Source organism: Eptesicus fuscus, chromosome 16, assembly GCF_027574615.1.
Source record: "Eptesicus fuscus isolate TK198812 chromosome 16, DD_ASM_mEF_20220401, whole genome shotgun sequence".
In the NCBI taxonomy this organism is placed as follows: Eukaryota; Metazoa; Chordata; class Mammalia; order Chiroptera; family Vespertilionidae; genus Eptesicus; species Eptesicus fuscus.
Window position 1 is genome coordinate 53,465,752 of NC_072488.1, and position 24,517 is coordinate 53,490,268.

General features: G+C 43.1%; 1 protein-coding gene across 1 annotated transcript in view; it reads left to right on the forward strand.

Annotated features, from left to right (window-relative positions):
• DNAH6 (dynein axonemal heavy chain 6) overlaps positions 1 to 24,517 on the forward strand; it is a 216,325-nt gene that overhangs the window by 131,336 nt on the left and 60,472 nt on the right. Inside the window, exons 42-54 of the mRNA XM_054727991.1 lie at positions 2,589 to 2,735; positions 3,968 to 4,041; positions 5,811 to 5,965; positions 6,695 to 6,926; positions 9,523 to 9,675; positions 11,575 to 11,715; positions 14,308 to 14,550; positions 17,079 to 17,246; positions 17,945 to 18,180; positions 19,282 to 19,543; positions 21,821 to 21,948; positions 22,831 to 23,023; positions 24,037 to 24,240. Coding sequence (XP_054583966.1) covers positions 2,589 to 2,735; positions 3,968 to 4,041; positions 5,811 to 5,965; positions 6,695 to 6,926; positions 9,523 to 9,675; positions 11,575 to 11,715; positions 14,308 to 14,550; positions 17,079 to 17,246; positions 17,945 to 18,180; positions 19,282 to 19,543; positions 21,821 to 21,948; positions 22,831 to 23,023; positions 24,037 to 24,240 — 2,336 coding nt within the window. The remainder of the gene's footprint in view (positions 1 to 2,588; positions 2,736 to 3,967; positions 4,042 to 5,810; positions 5,966 to 6,694; positions 6,927 to 9,522; positions 9,676 to 11,574; positions 11,716 to 14,307; positions 14,551 to 17,078; positions 17,247 to 17,944; positions 18,181 to 19,281; positions 19,544 to 21,820; positions 21,949 to 22,830; positions 23,024 to 24,036; positions 24,241 to 24,517) is intronic.

Here is a 24,517-nt window from a genome sequence, read left to right on the forward strand (position 1 = left end):
TCTACCGCCAGCTTCCCCTCTCCCTTAAGTGTCTGATTTGTATTTTCCACTCCTTTCTCAACAACCTCACTTAGATATCCAATTGAAGTTCTTAAACTTGGCACGTCTGAATTCTTGCTTTATGCCTCCTTTCCATCCAGGTGTACCCCAGCCCAGATAAGGGGACTACTATTAGTTGCTCTGGCCAAGAGCCCTGGAGCATTTTGGATTGTTCTCATTCCTCAATGATTCCCATCCAATCCATCAACATCCCCAATGGCTTTATCTTCAAAATATATCCCAAATCCAACCATCGCTTACCACTCCATCCACAGCCACTCTAGCCCCAACTACTGTCATGTCTCACCAGGATTTCTAACAGCAAGAGCCCCCCGGTCTGTCTCTGGTCTCCTGCTTGCAGGCTGCCCACTTACCCCACCTTAAACCCAGCTCTTAAACACACGGCAGAGGTATTCCCTGTTCAGTCTCCCAAGGCTGCTTCCCCATCACCTTCCATGGGACTGAGGTCCTGTTAGATCTGCACCCAGCAGCCTCCTGCCATCATTGCCTACCACTTTCCTCCTGGCGGCTGCCACCTCCTTGCTGCTCCTGAAATAGGCCTGCCCAGGGGCCTCTGTACTTCCCCGGGGATGCTCTTGCCTCAGATAGCCACATGACTCACTTTCTCTGTTCAAATGCCACCTTCCCCTCTACGACCCTTCATAGCACTTACTACCTGAAATCATACCCTAGCTGTTTATCTGCACACATGTTTGTGTCTGTCTCTCCCAATAGAATGTCAGCTCCATTGGGGCTGTTTATTCAGTTCACCCATGCCTGGCACTGAGTGAATGAATGAATGAATGTCATAGAATGTCAGAACTGAGAGAAATATTTTACAATATCTAGACAAGTCCTCACCTTATCTTGTGTACAAGGACATCAATTTTTAGTGATTTTCTCTGTTTCTATCCAGTGCTGACTCTGTCCATTTCTCTTGTTTAGACATTACTGAATATTTTATTCTCAACAAAGATTCAAACCGACTAAAGTGTATAAGTATATTTTAAATATCTATGAAGTGCCGTAAGTGAAAGCTATCGAGCACTTCCATGTAAAGCAATGACTGGGCTCTCTGAAATCCTGCTCCCTTTTTTGTCCTCATCAGAATCTAATTCATTACAAATCACAGAGGAGATCCATTGTTTATTAAAAAGGCAGGGAATGCGGCAGGAGATAATGGCTGATGGCAGAAGCTGGGGCTTGGCTTTAAGAACCCTGACCGTCCCGTTTGGCCCTCGCCTCCCTGTTGCTCAGTTCTCTCCACAGGTCCCTTATCTTTCCAACTCCCATTCCGCTGCCTCTGCAATTCTCTTTTCCTTTTCCTGCCCCCGTAACCTTCAAGAGCCCAGGACTCTTGCAGCTGGCATAGCATCCTTGCCACAGGATGGCACAATAACTTGAACTCTTCCTCCACTAAGATTTACCCTCCTGCCCAGCTTGGTTCTGGAATTCATGAGCTAGTTTTCCAGAGGAAGCATTGGAGCATGGCTCTGTTACTTTAGTGATTGCTTTGGACCCACTTTCTGGTCCTCAGACATTGTCTGATCTAGTCATTTATTTATCATTCGTCCCTGTTGCCTTTCTATTCTTAAGTTTTAGGTAATTTCTGAGCCTCAAAGTTCAGGATGCATTTTATCTCCAACAATGATACATCATAGAGTATCCAGGAAGTTCCAAATTTGAATATCTTTCCCCTTGTCCTCACATTTTATCAACATGTCCTAGAAATGCCCTTATTCTTACAAATATTAGCTGAAAATAATTAAATGTTTAACCCTTTCAAGAAACATATATCACAAACATGCATGCGTAATGTGAGCTGCAAAAAAAAAAAAAACACACACACAAAAAAAGCTATCTATAGAAATCCCCTATTATCCCACAGCGGCACCGAGGCTACCAGCCATGCTGTAAGGTGCCTTCTGTCAACGCGCACCAGTGCTCATGGTAGAGACTCCCCGTCCCCCTCTGCACACTGTGAGGAGCCCCAGGGAAGGGTCCCATAGAGAATGAACACGTCCTGCACTTCTGTACATCACTGCTTTTGTTGTCACTTGAAATTATTCGAACTGTGTTTGCAGTAACAATTTATATTAATACAAAAAGTACTCAGAATAATTTGAGCAGAAGCCAGAAGGATGAGAACTGAACGTTGGGAAAGAATAAGAGAGGACATTGATGTTTTGAAAACAGTGTAAAGGTCGGGATAGGGGAAGTTGCTTGATGAAAATATATATTTTAAAGTGACACTCCTCCCTTAATGTACTACAACTGAATGTAATAATGAGATGAACATTGCTTACACTTCACATGTTCAGGGAAAGAAACACAAAGCAAGCAAAAAAGAAAAATGTTGTCAAGTAATGTGTCCCAGTTTTACTTTCAAAAAACGAGGTCACTATTACACATGTGTATATCCATGGGCGAAGAACCCATTTCTGGTAGTGTGGGAATCAAGTTGGACTTAAGGATCTTATAGGTCATAAAACTAATACTATATGTTCCACAAATGTCGAATTTTTCTTCTTTCCTTTTCTTAAAAACAGGTATCCTCCAATGTGATCCAGGAACAATAAGAGAAGAAATACAGATATTTAGACTCTTTTGCCATGAATGTCAAAGAGTCTTCCATGATCGCCTGATTAATAATGAAGACAAGGAATATTTCCATTCTATTTTGACAGAAATGGCCAGTAAGTATGAATCTTTATTTAGCTGCTTTTTTTTTAGTAGAAAAGCAATTTGGTTTCTATAAAGGAAAATTAAAATGATCTTATATAGGGTAAAGCAAAGTGAATTTTAGTCATTCCTAAGTAAAAGTTTTTTTTTCAATGCCTCAAATATATAAAACTAGGGGCCCAGTGCAGGAATTCGTGCACCTTGAAAGGAACTGTGGACCAGGAGGCTGTGGTGGGCACAGAGGCAGGTCTCAGCCCATCCTCCCTGCCCCCACCTGGCCCCTCCCACCTCAGCCCCTGGTCCCCTGTCTGCAGGCAGCCCCACTCCCACTGCTGCTCCCATGTGCTGACGGCCCCAGCCCCGCTTGCACCTGCTGATGGTGCAGAGCGATTACGGCTGGTGCCAGCAGCAAGTGCAAGTGGAGCCATCAGCAGGTGCAAGTGGTGGCTGCTGCCCCGATGGTCCCTCAGGAGCAGGGCGAGGTGGAGAAGCCCTGAGGGGCAATCAGGGTCAGCAGCCACCACTTGCACCCACTGATGGCGCTGAGCAATCAGGATCAGGGTGCTGGCAGCTGGTGCGAGCAGCAGCTCTGGCACCAGCAACAGGTGTGAACAGGACTGGTGTGAGTGCCGGGCAGGACCATGGCGTGTGGGAGCAAAGAATTTTCAGTAACCACCAGAGGCCCACCCCAGTGACAGCAACTGGTGCCCCACCTTGGTCTGGCACCCCCACTCACCTGCTCCACCATCCTGCCACAGCCGACGCCTGCCATGTTCTGTGCTCTGCTGCCTGCTGCTGATGCCTGCCATGTTCCACATGCGCGCCCTGGTGGTCAGCACACATCATAGCGACCGGTTGTTCGGTTGTTCTGCCATTCAGACTATTTACATATTAGCCTTTTATTATATAGGATATATGCAATACTATACAATCCATTGTATTGAAATTCAAAAAGGGTTAATATTTTAATTAAGTGTAGAATTTTAAGTAGAGGATAGAATTTAGAAGAAACATTTTGTCTGATAAGAAGGCAGGATATTTCTAAAATATGTCTTATTAATTTGTATTCAATATGTATTATTTAATAAAATGCTTATTAATATTCTATATTCTTAACCTTAAACCTGAGAGATTATCAACCAAACTAAAGTGGTACAGTATTAACATGGCTTTCCCTCAGGTTCATTTGTACTAATTAAGACTTCTAAGTAAAATAGCTAATATTTTTATTTTGTGTTTTGAATAGACAAACATTTTGGAATTGCAATTGGCCTAGAATATTTTTTGACTAAGCCCATCCTATTTGGAGATTTCATGAAGGCAAGTATATTCTAATGACTTGACTACATCTGAAGATTATAATTATATGAATGTTACAATTATAAACCTTATAATTTTAAAATTATAAAGTTCAGATTCACATTCTACAAGAACTTTACACCTGTGAAAATTAAAGATCTAGATGAGGGGTCAGCAAACTATGGCCCATAGGCCCAATCGGCCTTCTGCCCATTTTTGCAAATAAAGTTCTAAAGGAGAACAGCCACACAATTCTATTTATACTATTTATGGGGTTACTTTTGCATTACAAAGCCAAACAGTAACAGAGACCATATGGCCTGCAGAGCCTAAAATACTTACTATCTGGCCCTTTAGAGAAAAAGATTGCTGACTCCTGATCTAGTTACATTCATTTTGATAATAATTTGAATCAGAGGCCCATCAGATATATAACTGGTAAGGAGGTTTAGTCTCTTAACTCAGGACTGGACTCCCCCTGACTGCATGTACCTGTGCATCCTCCGCTCAAATGCTTCCAGCAATGGGAAGCTCACTGGTGAACAGTGCTGCCCTCTTCATTTCAGAGGAGCTCTAATTCGCAGCAAAATTTTCCTTGTATTAAGTTCCTCAAGTCTGTCACCCCAACAGCAACCACATATGGGCCCTAATTTTACCCTCTAGACCTGCCTAGAATAAGTCTTCCACCTAAGCACCCTGCCCTTGTTGACAGGCAGCTGTCTTGTTTTACAAGTTGACTCTTATTTGGGTTCAACATTCCTAGTGTCTGTGAGAAGGAAGAGCCATACCTCCCTTGTTCACCCTAAATCCCAGCATGGAGCTAGTCACTGCTGATTAAACAAGTGAACGAACTCGTCATTGTGTTTATACGTATGCAATCCCTCATCACTCTGGTAACCCCTGACAAGTAAAAAGGAGAAACCATTGATTTGTATAAAATATATTTATTTAAATGTTACATTAAACACAAAGTCCAAAAATTGTTTTCAGGTGGGGTTATATTTCCTGTGTGTGATATTATTAACAAACTAGAGGCCCGATGCATAAAATTTGTGCAAGGGGCTTGGCCCTCGCAGCCCCAGCTTCATCCAGAAGGTCATCCGGACGGTCGTTCTGCTGTTTGGTCTAATTAGCATATTAGCTCTTTATTATATAGGATGGGGGAATAAAGCAAAGGAAAAGAACAGTTGGACTCTTCTTGCATTGTCTACGGGCATTTTAGTCAAAGTTACCAAATGAACATGCCCCCAGTTCAGTTGCTGCAACAAATAAAAGACATCATCAATAGGTCCAAACAAGACCTCAGTTCCCTATAGTTTATACCACATTTCATTCTCAATGATTTATTTATTGGATAGCTGCTGGGTAGAAACTACATATAGTTCTGGCATGATTTTTTATAACCATAACAGTCTGCCAGGCATCATTTTCAAATCATTTAGTTTTTCTGATGTCAACAGCCCAGGAACAAAATTATGAAACCAGAGTAATGTATAGTAAGAACATTTTTAAATGTATTCCTGAGCTCCTGTGTTAATTTTATTGCAAACAAAACTGAAATCTCAATATACTACTTGAGGAAGTTAAATTAAGTGGATTGTCACTTAGTCACAAAAATCTGAGTTTCCTTAGTCCCAGTTCCCTTGTTTTGAAAACCCTTCTAGCATATATGTAAGCAAATGATTAAATAACAACATAGATAAAATAATGTTCCCTGCTAAGGTCATGTGTGGTGTGTGTGTATATAGTATTGATTCAACTCATTTCTTCTCCTATAAATCATCTTATAGTTTGGAGCAGATAAATCTGATCGGATTTATAATGACATGCCTGATATGGAGAAAATCGCAAATGTTCTCCAGGACTATCTTGATGACTATAACCTTACAAATCCCAAAGAAGTAAAGTTGGTGTTCTTCCAGGATGCGATAGAACACGTTTCCAGGTAGAGTGCTAAAAGGTGCCCCATTTACAGTGGGAAGGTTAGGGAGAGGTGGGGGAGATAAGAGATCAACCGAAGGACTTGTATGCAAGCAGATAAGCATAACCAATGGACACAAAACTCTGGGGGGGTGAGGGCATGTATGGGAGTGGGGTGGGGGGGACAGGCAATGGTAAGATATGTACACATATAATACCTTAATAAAAAAATGAGAAAAAATAAGAAAAAATAAATAAATTTGGGAGCCAAAAAAATAAATAATAAATAAAAAAATAAAAGGTGCCCCATATACATCGTTCTAATTTGTTTTGTATTAAAATGTAATTAGGTTGTGCAAAATTCTTTACATAGATACTAGATGGACAAAGGTCTATAACAAATCTTGGTATAATGTAAGTTAGTTTTGATGTATCTTACATATATATGCATGAACTTTCTATATCCCCAGGGTTGTTATTTTTTGCTAAACTTTAGTAGATTGGTTTTTGTTTGTTTTAAATGTTATGGATCATTACAAAAAAGGGTCTAATAAGGTGTTCACAGAGGTACAAATACAGTATAACAAGGCCGATATGCATGCCTAAAGAAAGAGGAGTTCAAGGTTATAGAAAAAACAAGTGGAATGCAGGGATGATACTCAGCTGGTCGCCAGCCTTCCACGCGGAGGCAGGCCCTCTGAGAAGCCACATCTGTCCAGTTGAAATAGCTCTTTCTCTGCTTTGCTTCCTGCAGAATTGCCCGCATGATTCGTCAGGAGAGAGGCAACGCCCTGCTCGTCGGAGTAGGAGGCACCGGAAAGCAGTCTCTCACGAGACTTGCAGCTCACATCTGTGGTTACAAATGTTTACAGATTGAACTGAGTCGGGGATATAATTATGAGAGTTTTCATGAAGACCTGAGGAAGTTGTACAAGTTGGCTGGTGTAGAGGACAAGAACATGGTTTTCCTCTTCACGGACACACAGGTATGTATTTCAGTATCCAACATATCAGAACAGGAAAGGGCTACAATCATGTATGTGCTCGAATAGTTTTATGATGCTGTTCAGGGGCTCGTTCCCTCTGATAACAAACGTCTTGGTCTTGAAAAGGACTTTTATAGCACATTTTTATTTATTTTACCAACTATTACTTCCTCCTTGAAATTCTAAGTAAGTAAATATGATCAGAGGTTAAGGGGGTGAGAATGATTTTAGCTTCTCTTTGAGGGGAAGCATGTAGATAGCAGAAGGTAGTAAACTATTTCTGTAGAGGTAGATATAGGAAAGGAATTCCCTAAGTGAAATCAATTAGGAAAATAGGCTTTTCTCAAGAAAAGGAAAAAAATAACAGCTATGTTTTGGGGTTAAAGTATCTTAAAAAGTAAAATAAGACTTACATATGTCTACAACAACCATTTTCACTGATTTAAATTTATTTTATAGTAGAGAATTTTCTACATTCACTACACTTGAATATCTTAACATTGCGGGGGAGGGGGGGAACCTTTATAGAAATTAGCCAGGGAATAAGAAAGCAATAGATCTGATGCATAAATATTTTAAAGTTCATTTTACTTTTTAAAACACATATAAATGGGATTAAGTCCAATCATAAAATGGGGGAAATTTTTTAACATCTGTGACATGCAGTAAGTTCCTATCTGAGTATGTAAATGTTTTTTACAAATGAGGAATACCCATAGTGAAATGTGTGCCCATCACCGGCTCTGACCTCCGCCAATGCCTGCCCTGGTTCCTAGCCACAGGACTTGGAGGCACGGCTGAGGACCCAAGTACTCCTTGCAGCCACGGCAGACCCCCTGCAGTGCTGACCAAGATACACATAGTTGTTGACACTGTGGGCCCCGTGACCTCAGCCAGAGACATAACGCTACCACCCCAGACTCTGTGCTATCAAACACCTCTACACTTGCCCTCCTGTACTGTACTACTAGCCAGGGGTCATAGCAGGCCCCAGGGTGCCCCTAACCACAGGTGAAAGTCTTCCCTCACCAAAGTCAGTTCGTAAAGTCTGGAAGAGGTGACTGCTTCTTCAAACGTGCAGACACCCATGTAAAGCTATAGAGTTCATGAAGAATCAGGGAAACATGACTTCACCAAAGGAATACAGTACGCCTCCTACAACTAGCCCCAAAGAAACAGAGATCCACAAATTTTCCCACAAATAATTCAAAATAGTTGTCCTAAAGATGCTAAGAGAGCTACATGAGAATGCAGATAAACACTCTAACAATATCAGGAGAATAACACCAGAACAAAATTATGGAGTGGGGACATCACCAAGATGGTGGTATAAGTTGTTCCCATTTTACTCCATCCCCCAAAATAACTATCAACTATTTATGGACATGATACCACTGAGAAAACCCTAGAACAAGGGGCAGAGGCTGAATCACCCCCCTGGGCACCACAGAGATGAGGACGGACTGCATTGAATCGTAAAGGAGTGGCTACATGCTGGTGCAGCATCACACCAAGAGGTCTCCCCTGAGCCTACAGTTCCTCCAGTGAGAAAAGAGAGCCAAGGTGGAATGCCAGGTTATGCTGCATTGCGGAGCACTTCTTGGGAGTCTCAGGCCAGTCGCACATCATGGGGACAATGGGGGAATCTGCAGGCCTTGACCACCGGGAATGTAATGGGTGGTGGGGGACTCACAACAATCAGCACTTGGAACTTGGCAGACTGAGTTCCTACCTGCAGCGCCCACATAGTAGTTTCAAGCGGCAGCTTTGCTCATCTGTGAAGCCAAGATAGGGGTACAGTCTAGCCAGAGAACTGAGCGGTCCCAGAATGGAGAGGGTGCAGGCTGGGCTGAGGGACACCCCCCCTCCCCCATGCATGAATTTCATGCACCGGGCCTCTAGTCTGTATATAAATGGTTCCAAAGTTTGAGCAGATTTTTTAACGGAAACTAAGAAATGTGGAATAATATTTGCCCTTGCTAATAATCAAAGGACTGCAAATTAAATTCTCCCTAAGGAAACATTTACACTCCCCACATTAACAATATTACATGTTAAAGGTTAATGAAGTCATACTTGAATTGAATAGGAAACCTTAAAATTTTCAAAATTCAGAAAACATTCATGTACTTTAATTGCTAATCTCACTCCTGGGAATTTATCCCCCAGGAAATAATCCAGCCAGGGAGAAAGGCTATAGGTCTAAATATGTTCTTATGATGTACGTAAGACTGTAAACTATCTAAGTTTATGTAAATGTATGGCACATCAGCTCAATGGTGTGCTATGCTCCCATTAATGGTTGTAAATATGATGGGTACTCTACAGAATTACGGGTTAATATTTACGACAGAATGTTCGCTGAAAGGAGCAGACTATAAAATGCTTGCACATATGACCAAACCATGAAAAAGGTGATGCCAAATATCAATGTACTTACTATGTTAAAATACTAAGATTCTCTCTAATTTTTAAGATTATCTTCTCTTAAAGATAAAACTAACTGAATGTGAACTTTGAAAAAAATATTTGCTTTATACTTTACAATGTAAAACAGTTGCATGAGTTATAATGATCACTCTTCTTCCTTCTACAGATTGTAGTGGAGGAGTTCCTAGAAGATGTAAATAACATCTTGAACTCAGGTGAAGTGCCTAACTTATTTGAAAAGGATGAACTGGAGCAGGTTTTAGCAGCCACCAGACCAAGAGCTAAAGAAGTCGGAATTTCCGAGGGAAATAGGGATGAGGTAGGATGTGTGAGAATGGCTATAAGCCTTTATAGAACAAAAAATGGTCTAGCCTTTTTTTAAATGGTCCACAAATCTCCTTAAGGAGTCTGTGGGTAGAATTTCTTTACTAGTATAATTGGTTTCTTTAGTAATTCTTCATATTTTATATCCTGCATTCAAAGCGATGGTTCACCAGACTCCCAAAGAAGTCCATGGAAAGCAGAAACCCTACTGCCCCATGAAGGTCATAGTCTTGTCCAAAGATATCACACGCCCTCAGTCCCCTGCCTGAGGAGTCCAGTGCTGTTGACTCCCTTGCCTATCAGCAAGGTTATGGCACAACTAAAACAGAAATGCATACTTTCTCTCCTCTCTCTCTCTCTCTCTCTCTCTCTCTCTCTCTCTCTCTCTCTCTCCCTCTCTCCCCTCTCTCCCTCCCTCCCTCCCTCACACACACACAGCTGGCACTCTGCTAAATTCCGTATGCTGTTTATCTACCTACCCCACTGCTTTTTCTTTCTGCACCTTCTTTAACTTTATGGCCATTCTTCATGTCTTCTGTGTCCTTTCATGAGAATTTCCTCTACTACTAGATCAGGTCTTATAGGTATAGACAGCAGGGTCTACTTCAGCTAATGTAAGTAGAAATGGCTTTATTCAAGGCACACAATCACTGGGAGGGCCAAAGAAAGGGATTCCAGGCTGAATTCCTTGGAATGATGTGAAATGCACACTGTAGAAGTCAACGGTCAAGGAAGCTGCTGCCTTGCCACCCATTCCTGCTGAGCCAGGAAGCCACTAAACCAATCAGCGTGCTGCTGCTTCAGCTGCCAGCTCCAAAGCCATGTATCCTTCACCCTGTCAAGAAGCCACTGAAATGGGAGCTCTTAGTTCACAACCTTGGAGTTCCCTGGGGGAAATATGAAATGGGTCCCTGTACACAGACAGCAAGGAGAGACCGAAGGAAGGGGGAGACCACTGCAGATTGGTAGGTAGTAGGTTTAATAAGCAATAAAACTGCCTGGCCAGTGTTGCTCAGTGGTTGAGCATCAACTTATGAACCAGGAGGTCACGGTTTGATTCCCAGTCAAGGCACATGCCCGGATTGTGGGCTCGATCCCAAGTGGGGGAGCTGCAGGATTCAGGAGACAGCTGATCAATGATTCTCTTTCATCATTGATGTTTCTATCTCTCGCTCCTTCTCCCTTCCTCTCTGAAATCAAGAAAAATATATATTTTTTAAAAAATAAGCAAGAGAATTTTTGTCTTGGACATCTGCAAGGTGAGTAGATCTCCATACTGCCTACCAGAATCTTAAAAGTTTATATGAGGACTTAACTAGATTCAGCCACATCTATTGTCCAGATGGTCTCTACAACACATTGCTCTCTCAAGACTTTGTCCTTGAAATGGCTCCCACTGTGGGAACAGTGGGCAGAACATGCAATCTAAGGACAAGGAAGGGTGACCAGCATATGGCTTACCCAGAAGTCATGTCCTCTCAGTGACCTCCTCTAACAGGAGCCACATCTGGAGATAGTGGCTCCAGGTCCATACCACTTTTACCAGGCTCTGCACCTGCAAAAAATGTTGCCCTGCACCCTGTCTCTCTCCCCCAATGGTCCTCCACCCCAGAGCAAAACTTCATATAAATACCACCCTCCACTAGTTCAAGGGGTATCCATAAATGCCCTGGTGAGGAGAATCATCACATCCAGACTGTAGCTGCAAAGGAGTCTGAAAAATGTCATGTTTAGTTTTTCCAGACAACAGGGGTTGGAATGGATGTTAAACAAAATAATTTACACATTTACTTCACTAACATTTTTTAATTGATATTGGTAGCCAATACTTGTTTTCATTGTTGCTTCATCCTTATTTTAAATTGAAAAAAATATCTTTTTTTTTTTTTGGCAGGTGTTTCAATACTTTATTAACAGAGTCCGTCAGAAGCTGCACATTGTTCTCTGTATGAGCCCTGTGGGAGAGGCCTTCCGGTCCCGGTGCCGGATGTTCCCATCCCTTGTGAACTGCTGTACCATTGACTGGTTTGTCCAGGTTGGTGACTTCCTGAAGTTGGACTTGCTTGATTTTAAAGGAGTAATATGGCGCTACCTTTAAAGCCCTCTAAAAATTTACTCATATGCAAGAGATGACATTGACAATTATCAGACAAAGGCAAAGCAGAATTTATAAAGGAGAGGAGACTATTGAATTTAGCAATGTAGACGTCAGTCATCTTGACAAGAGCTGTTTCAGTAGAGTTATGGGAGATAAGGTTCAATAGAGAAGAGGGAAGAGGAATCTGAGACAATGAGTTCAGTAGCACCCCCTTATCCACAGTTTCAGTCTCCATGGTTTCAGTTACCAGGGTCAACCTCAGTGCAAAAATATTAAATGGAAAATGACAGAAGTAAATAACTTTTAAGTTTTGAATGGCATATCATTCTAAGTAGTGTGATGAAATCTCACACCATCCTGCTCTGTCCCTCCTGGGACATGAATTACTCCTTTCTCCAGCATATCCACACTGTATACACTACCCACCCATTAGTCACTTAGTAGACATCTCCATTATCAGGTCTACTGTCAAGGTATCATAGTGCTTATGTGTAAGTAACCCTTGTTTTACTTAATAATGACCCCAAAGCACAGTGGTAGTGGTGCTGGCAGTTCAGATATGCCAAAGAGAAACCATTAAGTGCTTTCTTTAAATGAAAAGGTACTTATATATAAGAGGAAGAAAAAACATAGTGTGTATAGGGTCCAGTACTATTCACAGTTTTAGGCATCCATGGGGGTCTTAGAAGGTATCGCCCATGGATAAGAAGGGACTACTGCCAACTCTTTCAAGACGTTTTTCCCCAAAGGAACACCAGGAGATGAGTAATAGCTAGAGTGGTATGTGTAGCAAAGAGAAACGTATTTTTAAGTGAGAAACACAAATAGCACATATGTGTGCTGATGGAAATGATCCAGAAAAAAGAAATATATTGAGGGTAGAGCAGACAGAGTTAAGGGTTGTTAGACCAATGTCTTTGAGTAGACAAGAAAGGATAGAATCAAGTCATCAATGAAGGGGCTGATTTGGACAGGGAGCATGAACAACTTACCCCAGAGTACCAGGAGGAAGGTAGAGTGGTGAGCACAGATGCAGATGCATGAGAACTCATTGAAGTTCTGTTTTCATTGCTTCTGGTTTTATTTTTTTATTTTTTAGTGATGTGGGAAGCAAGGTCATCAGCTGAAAATGAAGAGAAAAGAGGAAGTATTAACAGTCTGAGAAAGTAATATAGGGTGTAAAATGTCCACTTAGGAGAGTACATTAGGGATGCCTTAGAAAATGTAGATTTTCTGGGCTGCACTACGAACCTGCTGGAACTGGTTGCCATGAATTTAAAGTGAGACCAGTCAGCACGGCTGTGTGTTTCTCCACCAGGCTCAGCTGCACAGTCACTGGCATGGGGTAACAGAAAGCGGCATTTGACTAAGGTTCAGGTGAGCTCAAAGAAACAAGAGAGGAGCAAAGGAGTTGAGGTGAGCAGGACAGTGATTATAATAATGGACCTGAAGTCCAAACTGCATAATAAACCTAGTGAGCACATGAGGTCCTTGTAATATATGTAATATATGGAATTATCCCAGAGACACCTAATTATTTATTCATTAATCAACAAAAACTTATTGAACAATTGCTATGTGCCAGACACTGTGCTGAGGAGAGCAAATGCAGACTCAGATCTCCCTCAAATGAACACAGCTGTTCAGTTTATTAAACACTAGGGGCCCAGTGCATGAATTCATGCACCTTGAAAGGAACTATGGGCCATGAGGCTGCGGTGGGCACAGGGGTGGGTCTTGGCCCATCCTCCGCACCCCCGCTCGGCCCCTCCCACCATGGCCCCCAGTCCCTGTCTGCTGGCAGCCCTGCTCCCGCCACCGCCGCTCCCATGCACTGATGGTGCAGGCCACGCTCGCACCCACTGATGGCACGGAGCAATTGGGGCCAGCACCAGCAACGGGTGGAGTGGAGCCGGCGCAGTCAGTGGGTGTGAGCGGTGGCTGCCAGCCCTGATCGCCCCTCAGGAGCAGGGGGAGGTGGAGAAGCCCTGAGGGGTGATCAGTGCTGGCAGCCGCTGCTCACACCTGCTGATGGCGCCAAGCGATAGGGGCTGGTGCCAGGCACTGGCAGTGGGTGCAAGCGGCGGCTCCCGTGCTGGGGTCAGCACTGGCAGCAGGTGCGAGAGCCGGGCAGGACCGTGTCATGTAGGAGCAAAGAATGTTCAGTAACCACTAGAGGCTCGCCCCGATGACAGTGACCAGCCCCCTTGCCTTGGTCTGGCGCCCCTGCTCACCTGCTCCACCATCCTGCTGCAGCCAATGCCCACCATGTTTCACACTCTGCCGCCTGCTGCCGATGCCCACCATGTTCCGCACACACCCCCTAGTGGTCAGCACACGTCATAGCAACCAGTTGTTTGGTTGTTCGGTTGTTCTGCCGTTCGGTCTATTTGCATATTAGGGTTTTATGTATATAGATCATAGACATGAGTAGGAGTAAACCAGGTGAGATATACATTTTTCTTATTTGTTAAGTCACATATTATGGAAATGAGCAACAGATTTTCCAAATTATGTCTTTATTTACAGTGGCCCAGAGAAGCACTTCTTTCTGTATCAAAGACATTTTTCTCACATGTTGACACCGGAAATGATGAACTAAAAGAAAAGCTTTCCCTTATGTGTGTGAATGTTCACTTAAGTGTCTCCAATATGGCAGAACGCTATTACACAGAGCTCCGGAGACGGTACTATACCACGCCCACCTCCTACCTGGAACTCATCAATCTCTACCTGACTATGCTCAGTGATAAAAAGAAGCAGTTGGTTTCAGTAAGTTGAACACATTGGCTGGTGTTGCTAAATGGTTTGAGCACCAGCCCTTGCACTGAAGGGTCTCAAGTTTGTGTCCCAGTTAAGGGCATGTACCTGGGTTGCAAGGTCCATCTCCAGCCCCGGTCATGATGCATGCAGAAGGCAACCAATGGATGTGTTTCTCACACATTGATGATTCTCTCTCTCTCCCCATGCTTCTTCCCTTCCACTCTCTCTAAAAAATCAATGGGGAAAAAATATCCTCAGGTGAGAATTAATCAAATATAAATATATATTAATATTTTTAAAAATTTCTATTGCTTAGCCCGGCTGGTGTGGGTCAGGGGTTGAGCATCACCCATGAACCAGGAGGTCATGGTTCAATTCCTGGTCAGGGCACATGCCCAGGTTGTGGGCTCGATCCCCAGTGTGGGACATGTAGGAGGCAGCCAATCAATGATTCTCTCTCATCATTGATGTTTCTCTCTCTCCCTTTCCCTTCCTCTATGAAATCAATAAAAGTATCTTTTTTAAAAAATGTATTGCTTGAACTCAAAACTTTTGCCAGAATGAGTGGGAGGTCTATGTGCCATCTTACCTGCTGGAGCCCTCTCCATCCTGGCAAGTGCCCTTGACAACATACAATATGACAAAAACCTGTATCATGCTGTCGGTCCATGAGTCTTCCCCTTCCTTAATATATATGCTTTGTTTTCTATCATTTACATGAGTGTCATTGGCTCAGTAGAATGATATGGACATTGTAACAGCATCAAAGTTAAGCAGAGAGCTAGTCACCAGAAAACTTTCGTTAGGTAACAGAGATGGGGATTTTGTCATCTAATGTGCCAATAGTTCCCATGGAGAGCAGAGACTTCGGTGTCAGGCAGACTATGTACAACCTATGCTTGGCCTCTTTCTTCCTACACAACCTTAGGCATGTTTTACAAATTCTCTAAGTCTTACTAGAAAATACGGTTAAATATATCTCTACCGACCTCTTGTATTGTTGTGGAATTTAAATAAGATTGTGCAGTACTTGGTATAGGATCTGATGCATATGAGGTACTCAGAAAATAGTGGCTTCTATCATCATCATTGTCATCATCATCAGGCTATTCACATGACCTAAAATTTTCAACACAATAAAAATGGAAGCATTTACCATTTATATATTTTAAATGTTTTTCAGTGGATTTTTACCTGGTAAATGTCAAAGAACTTGGCAGAGATTTTTGAAACCTGTCAATCTCAACCAAGCTTTCTGACTCACCTCCAAAAAACGGTATTCCTAGGAGTCTTCTGTACCAAATGCCACCCCTTCCATCCTAGTTAAAAGTTTTCAACCACTGGGAAGTAGGGTTTAGATCCACCAACCTAAAGAAGTACCTAAGACACTGTCTCCCTGGGGATTCTCAGCCCTGCTGACCATCCTGAGGAAACAGGTGTTTAAAAAGAAAAAAAAAAACCTTCAAGGATTCGAGGCTGAACATTGTCTTGAGAGAAAGGGTTTATTGAGCCACATGCTGGCCAGAAAAAGGACCAGGTCCCGGAACCCGCATTCTACACCACCAGCAGCAGGGCTGGGTGGAGAAAAGAATATGTATCCACTGTCCTGGGGCTCACAGGGTTCTTTTATACAATGAGTTTGGGAGAAAAGATGTAGGTTATTTTGGAAGAATTTACATTGGCTACAGATAAGGGGGTTGTGGGTAGGTGATGCTGGGAGAGTTCTGGGACGGGTGACTTGTACATCAAAAAGAAGTATTTAATGCTTTGGGACTATTTGGGGCAATAGTCCAGAATGTTCAAGCATAAGCAAGATATGCTGGTGCCTGAAAGCTGCCTGAATAGTTGCTGAAATAGGCATACAGAAGTTGATTAAAAGTTTCCACATACTGTCAGGAATATGAGCAGTCTGTTGTTAGTTTAGTCCCGTGGCTACTAACTGATTAACTTTCCTTGCCTCTTCCTCCCACCCTCCAGTCTGCTGTAATTTAATTTAGGACATCTCAGAATTTTTCTCTTGTCGCAGCTCTCAGAGCTGTGGCCTCCAGGAATTTCTATCTGAACTTGTCCTCATTCATTCAACATGCTACCAACCGACCACAGGGAAAAAAAATAACACATGGTGAGCCCACAGTCCAGTGATGCCCCACTCTGGTGGCCAAGGGCCATGGATTCAGACTTACTGGTGAATGTCATGTTTTTATTGATTTCATAGAGAAAGAGAGAGGGAGAGAGAGAGATAGAAACATCAATGATGAGAGAGATCATTGATCAGCTGTCTCCCACACAGCCCCCACTGGGGATCGAGCCCAAAACCTGGGCATGTGCCCTGACCAGTAATCGAACCTTGACCTCCTGATTCATAGGTTGATGCTCAACCACTGAGCCATGCCGGTTGGGCATATAGTCACAATTTTAAATATTACAAACTGATTTACCAATTCTGCAGATGTAAAATTCTATTACATGAGTAAGAGAGGCCAGTAAATGTATAGTTTCTAATACTCATTATAATAAATATTTTCATTGTCCTTTAGGCACGTGAACGGGTGACGAACGGTCTTACCAAGCTATTAGAAACCAACATACTAGTAGATAAAATGAAATTTGATCTTTCTGCTTTAGAACCTGTCCTTTTAACAAAATCACAAGATGTCGAAGCCCTGATGGACAAATTGGCAGTGGATCAAGAAAATGCTGATCAGGTACACTGACTAACCTGACTTGTGGGTGAGAAAGCTTTAGTCACCAACTGATCACTTATGTACAATGACAAATTATTAGTTTTTTTTTATCTTACGTGTCATTAAAATAATTAAATAACAGATTAGCATTTATTTTAAGTTGTAAACAATCTCCCTTCAATAAAACAGTCTGATTCTCTCCCTGAAGATGAGTGGACCTAAAGAGTGGAACCCAAAGAGAGAGTTGTAAGAAAAGTATCGCCCATAAACCTAAAGCACCTATTCTTCTCCTGGAACAGTGGTCGGCAAACTGCAGCTCACGAGCCACATGCGGCTCTTTGGCCCCTTGAGTGTGGCTCTTCCACAAAATACCACGGCCTGGGCAAGTCTATTTTGAAGAAGTGGCGTTAGAAGTTTAAGTTTAAAAAATTTGGCTCTCAAAAGAAATTTCAATCGTTGTACTATTGATATTTGGCTCTGTTGATTAATAAGTTTGCCGACCACTGTCCTAGAAGGAACTGTCTATTCTAACTTTTTCTCCGTTATTCTATCAACATAGCATGAGACGCAGTAAGGAGAGGGTAAAATTCAGTATAGCTAATCCTCTATCCTCATCAGTCTAATCCAAAGGGGCAAATATGACATTATTATTGGCTTTGTTTTTAAGTATTGAAATTCAAATATTGAGACCACTTAAGCAGTCATATTTCAATGTTTAGGTCCGTAGCGTTGTGCAAGAAGATGAAGCAGTGGCCAAGGTCAAAGCCGAAGAAACCCAAGCAATAGCTGATGATGCTCAGAGAGACCTTGAAGAAGCTCTGCCTGCACTCGACGCCGCCAATAAAGCGCTGGACTCCTTAGATAAAGCCGATATATCTGAAATCAGAGTTTTTACGAAGCCCCCAGACCTGGTCATGACTGTTATGGAAGCAATTTCCATTCTCTTGAATGCCAAGTGAGTAACCCAGAATCATGTATCGCCGAAACACCTGGTGGAATTTCTTTGCAGTTTTTCTCAGTGTTCATTCTCTTCTCTACCCGCTCATTGCTTTGGGCAGTCATTCAACAAATTGATTCAAAAAGCATTTTTTTAACAAGGCACATACAGTCTGCTGCAAAGACAGACATGAAAAATATTAATTTCAAGACATGAGAAAGTTGCATAGTATTAGGAGGGCTGAGATAAGAGTGCCCCTGGGGAGATGTGAGTGGGGGTTTGGAGGGATGATGCTCAGGTGGAGAGTAGGACCATGGAGAGAGCCCAGCGACCTTCAATGCTCATGGAATGGGATGGGCTGGGCAGGAAGGCAGGGATTACATCATGAAAGGTCTCATATGCTGTGCTAAGCAGTTGAGATTTCTTCTGGTAGACATGTAGTTTTCAAACTTTCTTTAGTAATACAATATTTTTAGTTTTCAATAAAATTTATGTTATAAGAAACCTTTCCATGTAAAACTGATCAAAGCAAAGGGAAGAGGGCTAGAGCACCCCCCTGCTAGGCTTTCCTCCAGACCCTCTGGCCAGCACCTCAGTGGGGGCCTGGCAGCCCTTAAAGCACAGACGGAGAGCCCTGGCCACAGGGGACTGAGAGCCATTGAACGTTTTCAACATAATCAGATTTTCATGTGAGGAAGACCAATTTGGCAAAAGTTCACAGGAGATAAGGTTGACTGAGAGACATAAAATCAGTTAGAAGGTGATTCATAGTGTCCTGGCAAGAGATTTTAATGATCTAATCTAAGGAAAGAAGGTTAAAATGTGAGTGTCTGGGGCATTTTAATGATAAAACTGGTTTTTCTATGTTGCCTTACATTTCTAAAACTCTATGATTTTATGATTCGTTCCCTGCTAAAACTGGGTAGTAGGAAACATCAGCCATCCAATTACCTGTCTGCCCATAAATTATGGCGTACATAACTACCATTTACTGGGATTATAGTATTGAGATGAAAACTACCCACTTATTGGGATAATAATGTTCTCCAAAGAATGCATTTCTTTGATTCCCATGCTATTTTACTACAATGCTACTAACTTACCACTTCTGTTTTTCAGGCCTGATTGGCCAACAGCAAAGCAACTTCTCGGTGACTCTAACTTTCTCAGAAGACTTTTAGAATATGATAAGGAAAACATAAAGCCTCAGATATTGGCAAAGCTTCAAAAGTATATTAATAATCCTGATTTTGTGCCTGAGAAAGTAGAGAAAGTATCCAAAGCATGTAAATCCATGTGCATGTGGGTGAGAGCCATGGACCTGTACTCTCGGGTGGTGAAAGAAGTTGAACCAAAGAGGCAGAAGCTCCGTGCCGCGCAGGTATGTTATCTGTGTTGTGATGTTTTTATAGAATTAAAGGCCATGATCACCCATCATTCAAGCTTCCTTTATCATGCCCCGTGACCCTAAGCAATGTAGATAGTAACAGTGCTCTAGTTTCTGTCTTTAAAAAAAAAAAAAAAAAAAGCTGGCAAAGATTATTTGTTTCCACATGTAAAAAACCTTTTTTATAGCTTTTGAATTTTGTGTCATACATAAAAAGGCCTTCCTTACTTTGAGAACATAGGGAATTTGTCCATGTTCTCTTCAACAATTTTTAAATCTTGACCTATTAGTTAATTTATTTTGTTATGATGAATGTGTTGGGTATCCAGCTTAATATTCTCCACATGAATTAAAGGGAAGCAGAGGGCTCTAGATTAAATTACGTTCTTTCCAATGATTTCTAGAAGTTACCATTTCCAAACGTCCCACCCACAGGTTCAAGCAGACAGAGGACTGGGAAAGACTTTTTCAGTAGGGGCCAAGCTGGAGGCAGGAGTGAGCATGGTGCCTTCACAGCAGAGATTGAGGTCGGCCCACCAGGGGGAGCCATGCGATGGAAGCCCCTCAATACCAGGCCAAGGCGATAAGGAACAGGGTTGTGAACAGAGACCTGCAGCCTCTGTGTTCTGGGAAGTCTGGCCTGGTAGAGGTTGGAGAGGCAGAGCACAGAGCAGGGGAGCCTGAGCAGAGGCAGCTGTCAGAGCTCCAGGCTGAGCCCAGCTCCTGTTGGACATTTTTTAGGGCTGGGTGGGAGGCTGAGGACCAGGGGCAAGTTTCCAGTCAGGACACTCAGTAGGGTCCCTGGAATTAGAACAGGGCATCCCCAGGTGTTTCACTTTTGCTCCGGCGTTGACCCCTGAGAACTTAACATCAGGAGTGTCCTCATGAGTTGTTTGCGATGTGCCAGGCTGTGGGTGAGTTTCACATGTACCATCTCATTTAATCCTCACCTGCTATTATCCCCATTTTATAGGTTAGGAAACTGAGGCTTAACAAAACCACCAACACAGGTATTGAAATTGGTAGAACTGGGCTGGGGAAGAATCTTTCTGGCCCCATAACTGGGGCTCTTAGCCACTCCATTGCAAAGATTATTTTTTTCAGAAATGACCTCTAAAATCAACCCTCTTCCAGCAAAAAGGAAAATGAATTCTTAGTATATTCACATTGCCTATGGTATTTTTGCGATCCCGTTTAGCTCTAGGATCAGATGTTATATGTTTCCCTTTTCTAATTACTCCCACCCTTGACAGTGCCCTCTGAGGCTCTGAAATCTAGCTTAATCCGCAATCGGAAGTGAGGTCCCAAGCAGGATGGAGTGGTCATGTAGTGGAGCGGGTTACTGAAGGAACTGGGGCTGTAGAGTAGGGGTTGGCACACTTTTTCTATAAAGATTCAGATAGCCCAGCTGGCGTGGCTAAGTGGTTGAGTGTTGTCCTATGAACCAGGAGGCCATGGTTCGAATCCAGGTCAGGACACATGCCCAGGTTGTGGGCTCCATCCCCAGTGTGGGACGTGCAGGAGGCAGCCAATCAATGATGCTCATCCTTGATGTTTCTATCTCTCTCTCCTCTCCCTTCCTCTCTGAAATCAATAAAAATATTTTTTTAAAAAAAGATTCAGAGAGTAAGTGCTTTCAGCTTTGCTGGCTCTAGGGTCTCTGTTGCAGTTACTCGGTTCTGCCCTTGCAGCATACAAACAGCCATCAGCACTGCACACATGAATGAGCATGGCTGCGCTCCAATATAACTTCATTTGTGGGCACCAGGATTTGAATTTCATACAATCACCATGTGTTATGAAATATTGTTCTTTTGATTTTTTTCCCCCCAACCACTCATTTACAAACCATACGAAAGCAGGCAGCAGGCTGGCACTGGCTCGAAGGGCATGGTGTGCGATCCCTGCTCCTGAGAACTAGTCAGGAAAGATCCGTTTTCACTATTGCAGGCCTATTTCCTTTGTTTCATCGCTTAAAGTTGGTAATCCAGTGTAGTCACTAATTCATCCCCAATGCTTGGTAAATCTGTCTCTCTTTTCCTTCTAGGATTTATTTCATTGGGCTTTGTTTCTGTTTTGTTCTCATGTGTTTGCTTCTGCTCTTCTCTTATGTGATTTTATATTTGTTTCAACTTTGTATATCATCTCAAAATGTTTGAGGACATGTAAAAGGGAACATAAATCCATCCTACTTTTAAAAAATGTATTATACGTGGGCAGATTTCACCTTCTTTTGGGGCCTATTCATACATATTTACTTTATTTTATTAGGCTGAACTTGATGTTACTATGGCTACCCTGAAAGAAAAGCGAGCATTGCTAAAAAAAGTGGAAGATCAAATACAGGCCTTACAAGATGAATATGATAAGAGTGTGAGTGAGAAAGAAAGTCTGAGTAAGTAACTCATAAAATGTATTTTGATCAGAAAATGCCTGATTTTCAAAAGTAGACTTTGTTTGTTTGCTTGCTTTTTCCATTGATTTCTAGAAAGAGAAGAAGGCAAGTAGGAGGGGGAGAGAGAGAGAGAAACATGGATGTGAGAGAGACACATTCATTGGTTCCTTCCCGCATGCACCCCCACTGGGGCCGCAAACCTGCAACTGAGGTGTGTGCCCTTGACTGGGAATTGAACCACAAACCTTTAGTCCTTGGGCCAACACTAACCACTAGTCAAGCTGGCCAGGGCAAAAGTAGAAGGAGTTTTAAGGCAGTCAGTCATATCTCAGCTTCATTCAACATGCAGGACATAATTCCATTAGACTAGTGCATTAAATGCCTCCTAATATAAAATTAGAAGAACTGGAATATGGTATAGATTCAACTCTTATATGTGAATATGGCTTGTTGGGGGCATGTTACATCTATATATATAAAACCCTAAGCAACCAAAATAACAGGAACGACCAGTCGCTATGAGGCGCACTGCGGGGGGAGGGGGGGGCAGGGGGCGGGCACTGGCCGGCCAACTTCCTGTGGTCCCCCCCCCCCCCACCCCCGGTTTGCCAACCTCCCACAGCCCCTCCCCCTGGCTGGCCCCAGCCCCAATCGGTCCCCCCACCCCAATCGGGGCAGGGCCAGCCAGACTCCACCCATGCACGAATTCATGCACCAGGCATCTAGTTGTAACATAAAGCAACACATGCATTTGATTCAGAAAATAAATAGCACAGAGTGCTTAAATAATGCTAATTCCTACTATAAACAGAAGCAGGTGAATAAACTTCTATTTTAGGAAAAGATTAAGTAACATAATCTGATTTTCTTAAAATTTTCCAGCAAGGAATATGGCCCTGACAAAAGCACGTCTGATACGTGCTGGAAAGCTGACAGCTGCCTTAGGAGATGAGAAAGTTCGATGGGAAGAAACCATCAATAAATTCGACGAGGAGCTATCGAATATCATCGGGAATGTGTTCATAGCAGCAGCTTGCGTGGCCTACTACGGGGCCTTCACAGCCCAGTATCGGCAAATGGTGAGTAAACATGCCTTCTCTAAAGAGTAATGAGAAGCAGCTGAAACTGGGCTGGTGGGGGCAGCGGGGGGGGGGGGGGGGGTGGGGAGGAGGACAGGGGTCCTTTTCTTGAGTTTAGATGGAGGCTGTCCACTCTGGAGGTTCTCCACCTGGAAATTTATTTCTACCTCCACAGCCCTTCCCCTCTCCCGTCAGCCAGTGATGGTCCAGTAGCCTTTCCTTAACACATATCTTCCCTTCCCTTCCCCTCCCCTTTCCCTTTTCCTTTCCCTTCCCTTCCCCTTCCCCTTCACCTCTCCCTTCTCTTCCCTTTCTTTTCCTGCCTTAGAAAGTTATTCATCACTTACATTCACATCACAAGAACCTGAGGGAAGAAAAAGGGACAGGGAATCCCCTACTATTATGATCAGAAGTGGCATCTAAAGTCAGCCTGAATTGGTGAGGCGGCTTCAAAGGACTAGGCAAAGCAAGGAGCAGGAATCTAAATGATCAGAGTGATTTTCAAGCCATTTTTACAAAATGCCTCCCTAAAACGTTTCACCCTTGTCTTTAAGTTGCAAAACCTAGTCAGCATAGGATTCATATAGGTTCCGCAGGAGCCCGGTGGTGCTCCTGGGGACACAGTGTTCTCTGTTGTGCACGACTGTGCCACTCATCGAAGGAGGTGACATGCCAACATCCTCTCCCCCGACCCACTAACTGCTAGTAGCTCCCTCGGTCATTGTGTTAACCCCAACTTCTCCACGTGCTTCCAGACTCTCCCAAGAGGGGCAGTACACCCCTGATTGAAGACTACTGTGACTCTTTGTCATTTACACATGAGGCCCAGCCCAGGTGGTGACATGTCCAAAGGACCCAGATCTCCTAATTTTTAGTCCAATTCCTGTGTCCCATGCTCCTCGCCAGGATGCCTGCTGAGCCTGGCAGGACTTCCCCCTAACCCAATGTTGTGTGTGTGCCCTCACTTACTGAGGGTTCCTGTTCTCTACAAGTAAGCTCTCCTGCCCCTGCAGCTGATAGAGTGTTGGACCCAGGACTGCCAGTCTCTGGAGATCCCCATCGATTCTTCCTTCAGTCTCATCAGCATTCTTGGTGATCCCTACGAAATTCGGCAGTGGAACACGGATGGGCTGCCCCGGGACATGATATCCACGGAAAATGGTATTTTGGTGACTCAAGGGAGACGATGGCCTTTGATGATTGACCCCCAAGATCAGGTGTGTAACAAGTGCTTCTTCAGGTTGACTATGCTTAACACTGTGCTACCCATTACCGGTGCTAAAGTGGACTTAAACTGACTTGTGAGATTCTGGGATGGAGATCTAGAGGGAGTTTAGAGTCTTTTAGCCCAAGTCCCTCATTCAGTGGATGTAGAAAAGGGAGGCACCCATAACTTCCTTTTGATTGTTATGGGATTAGTTTAGGGGATTGACCTTGACTCTTCTGTTTTCGGTGGGGGCAGAAACTCATCCTGATATAGTCCTTGTTCCTAAA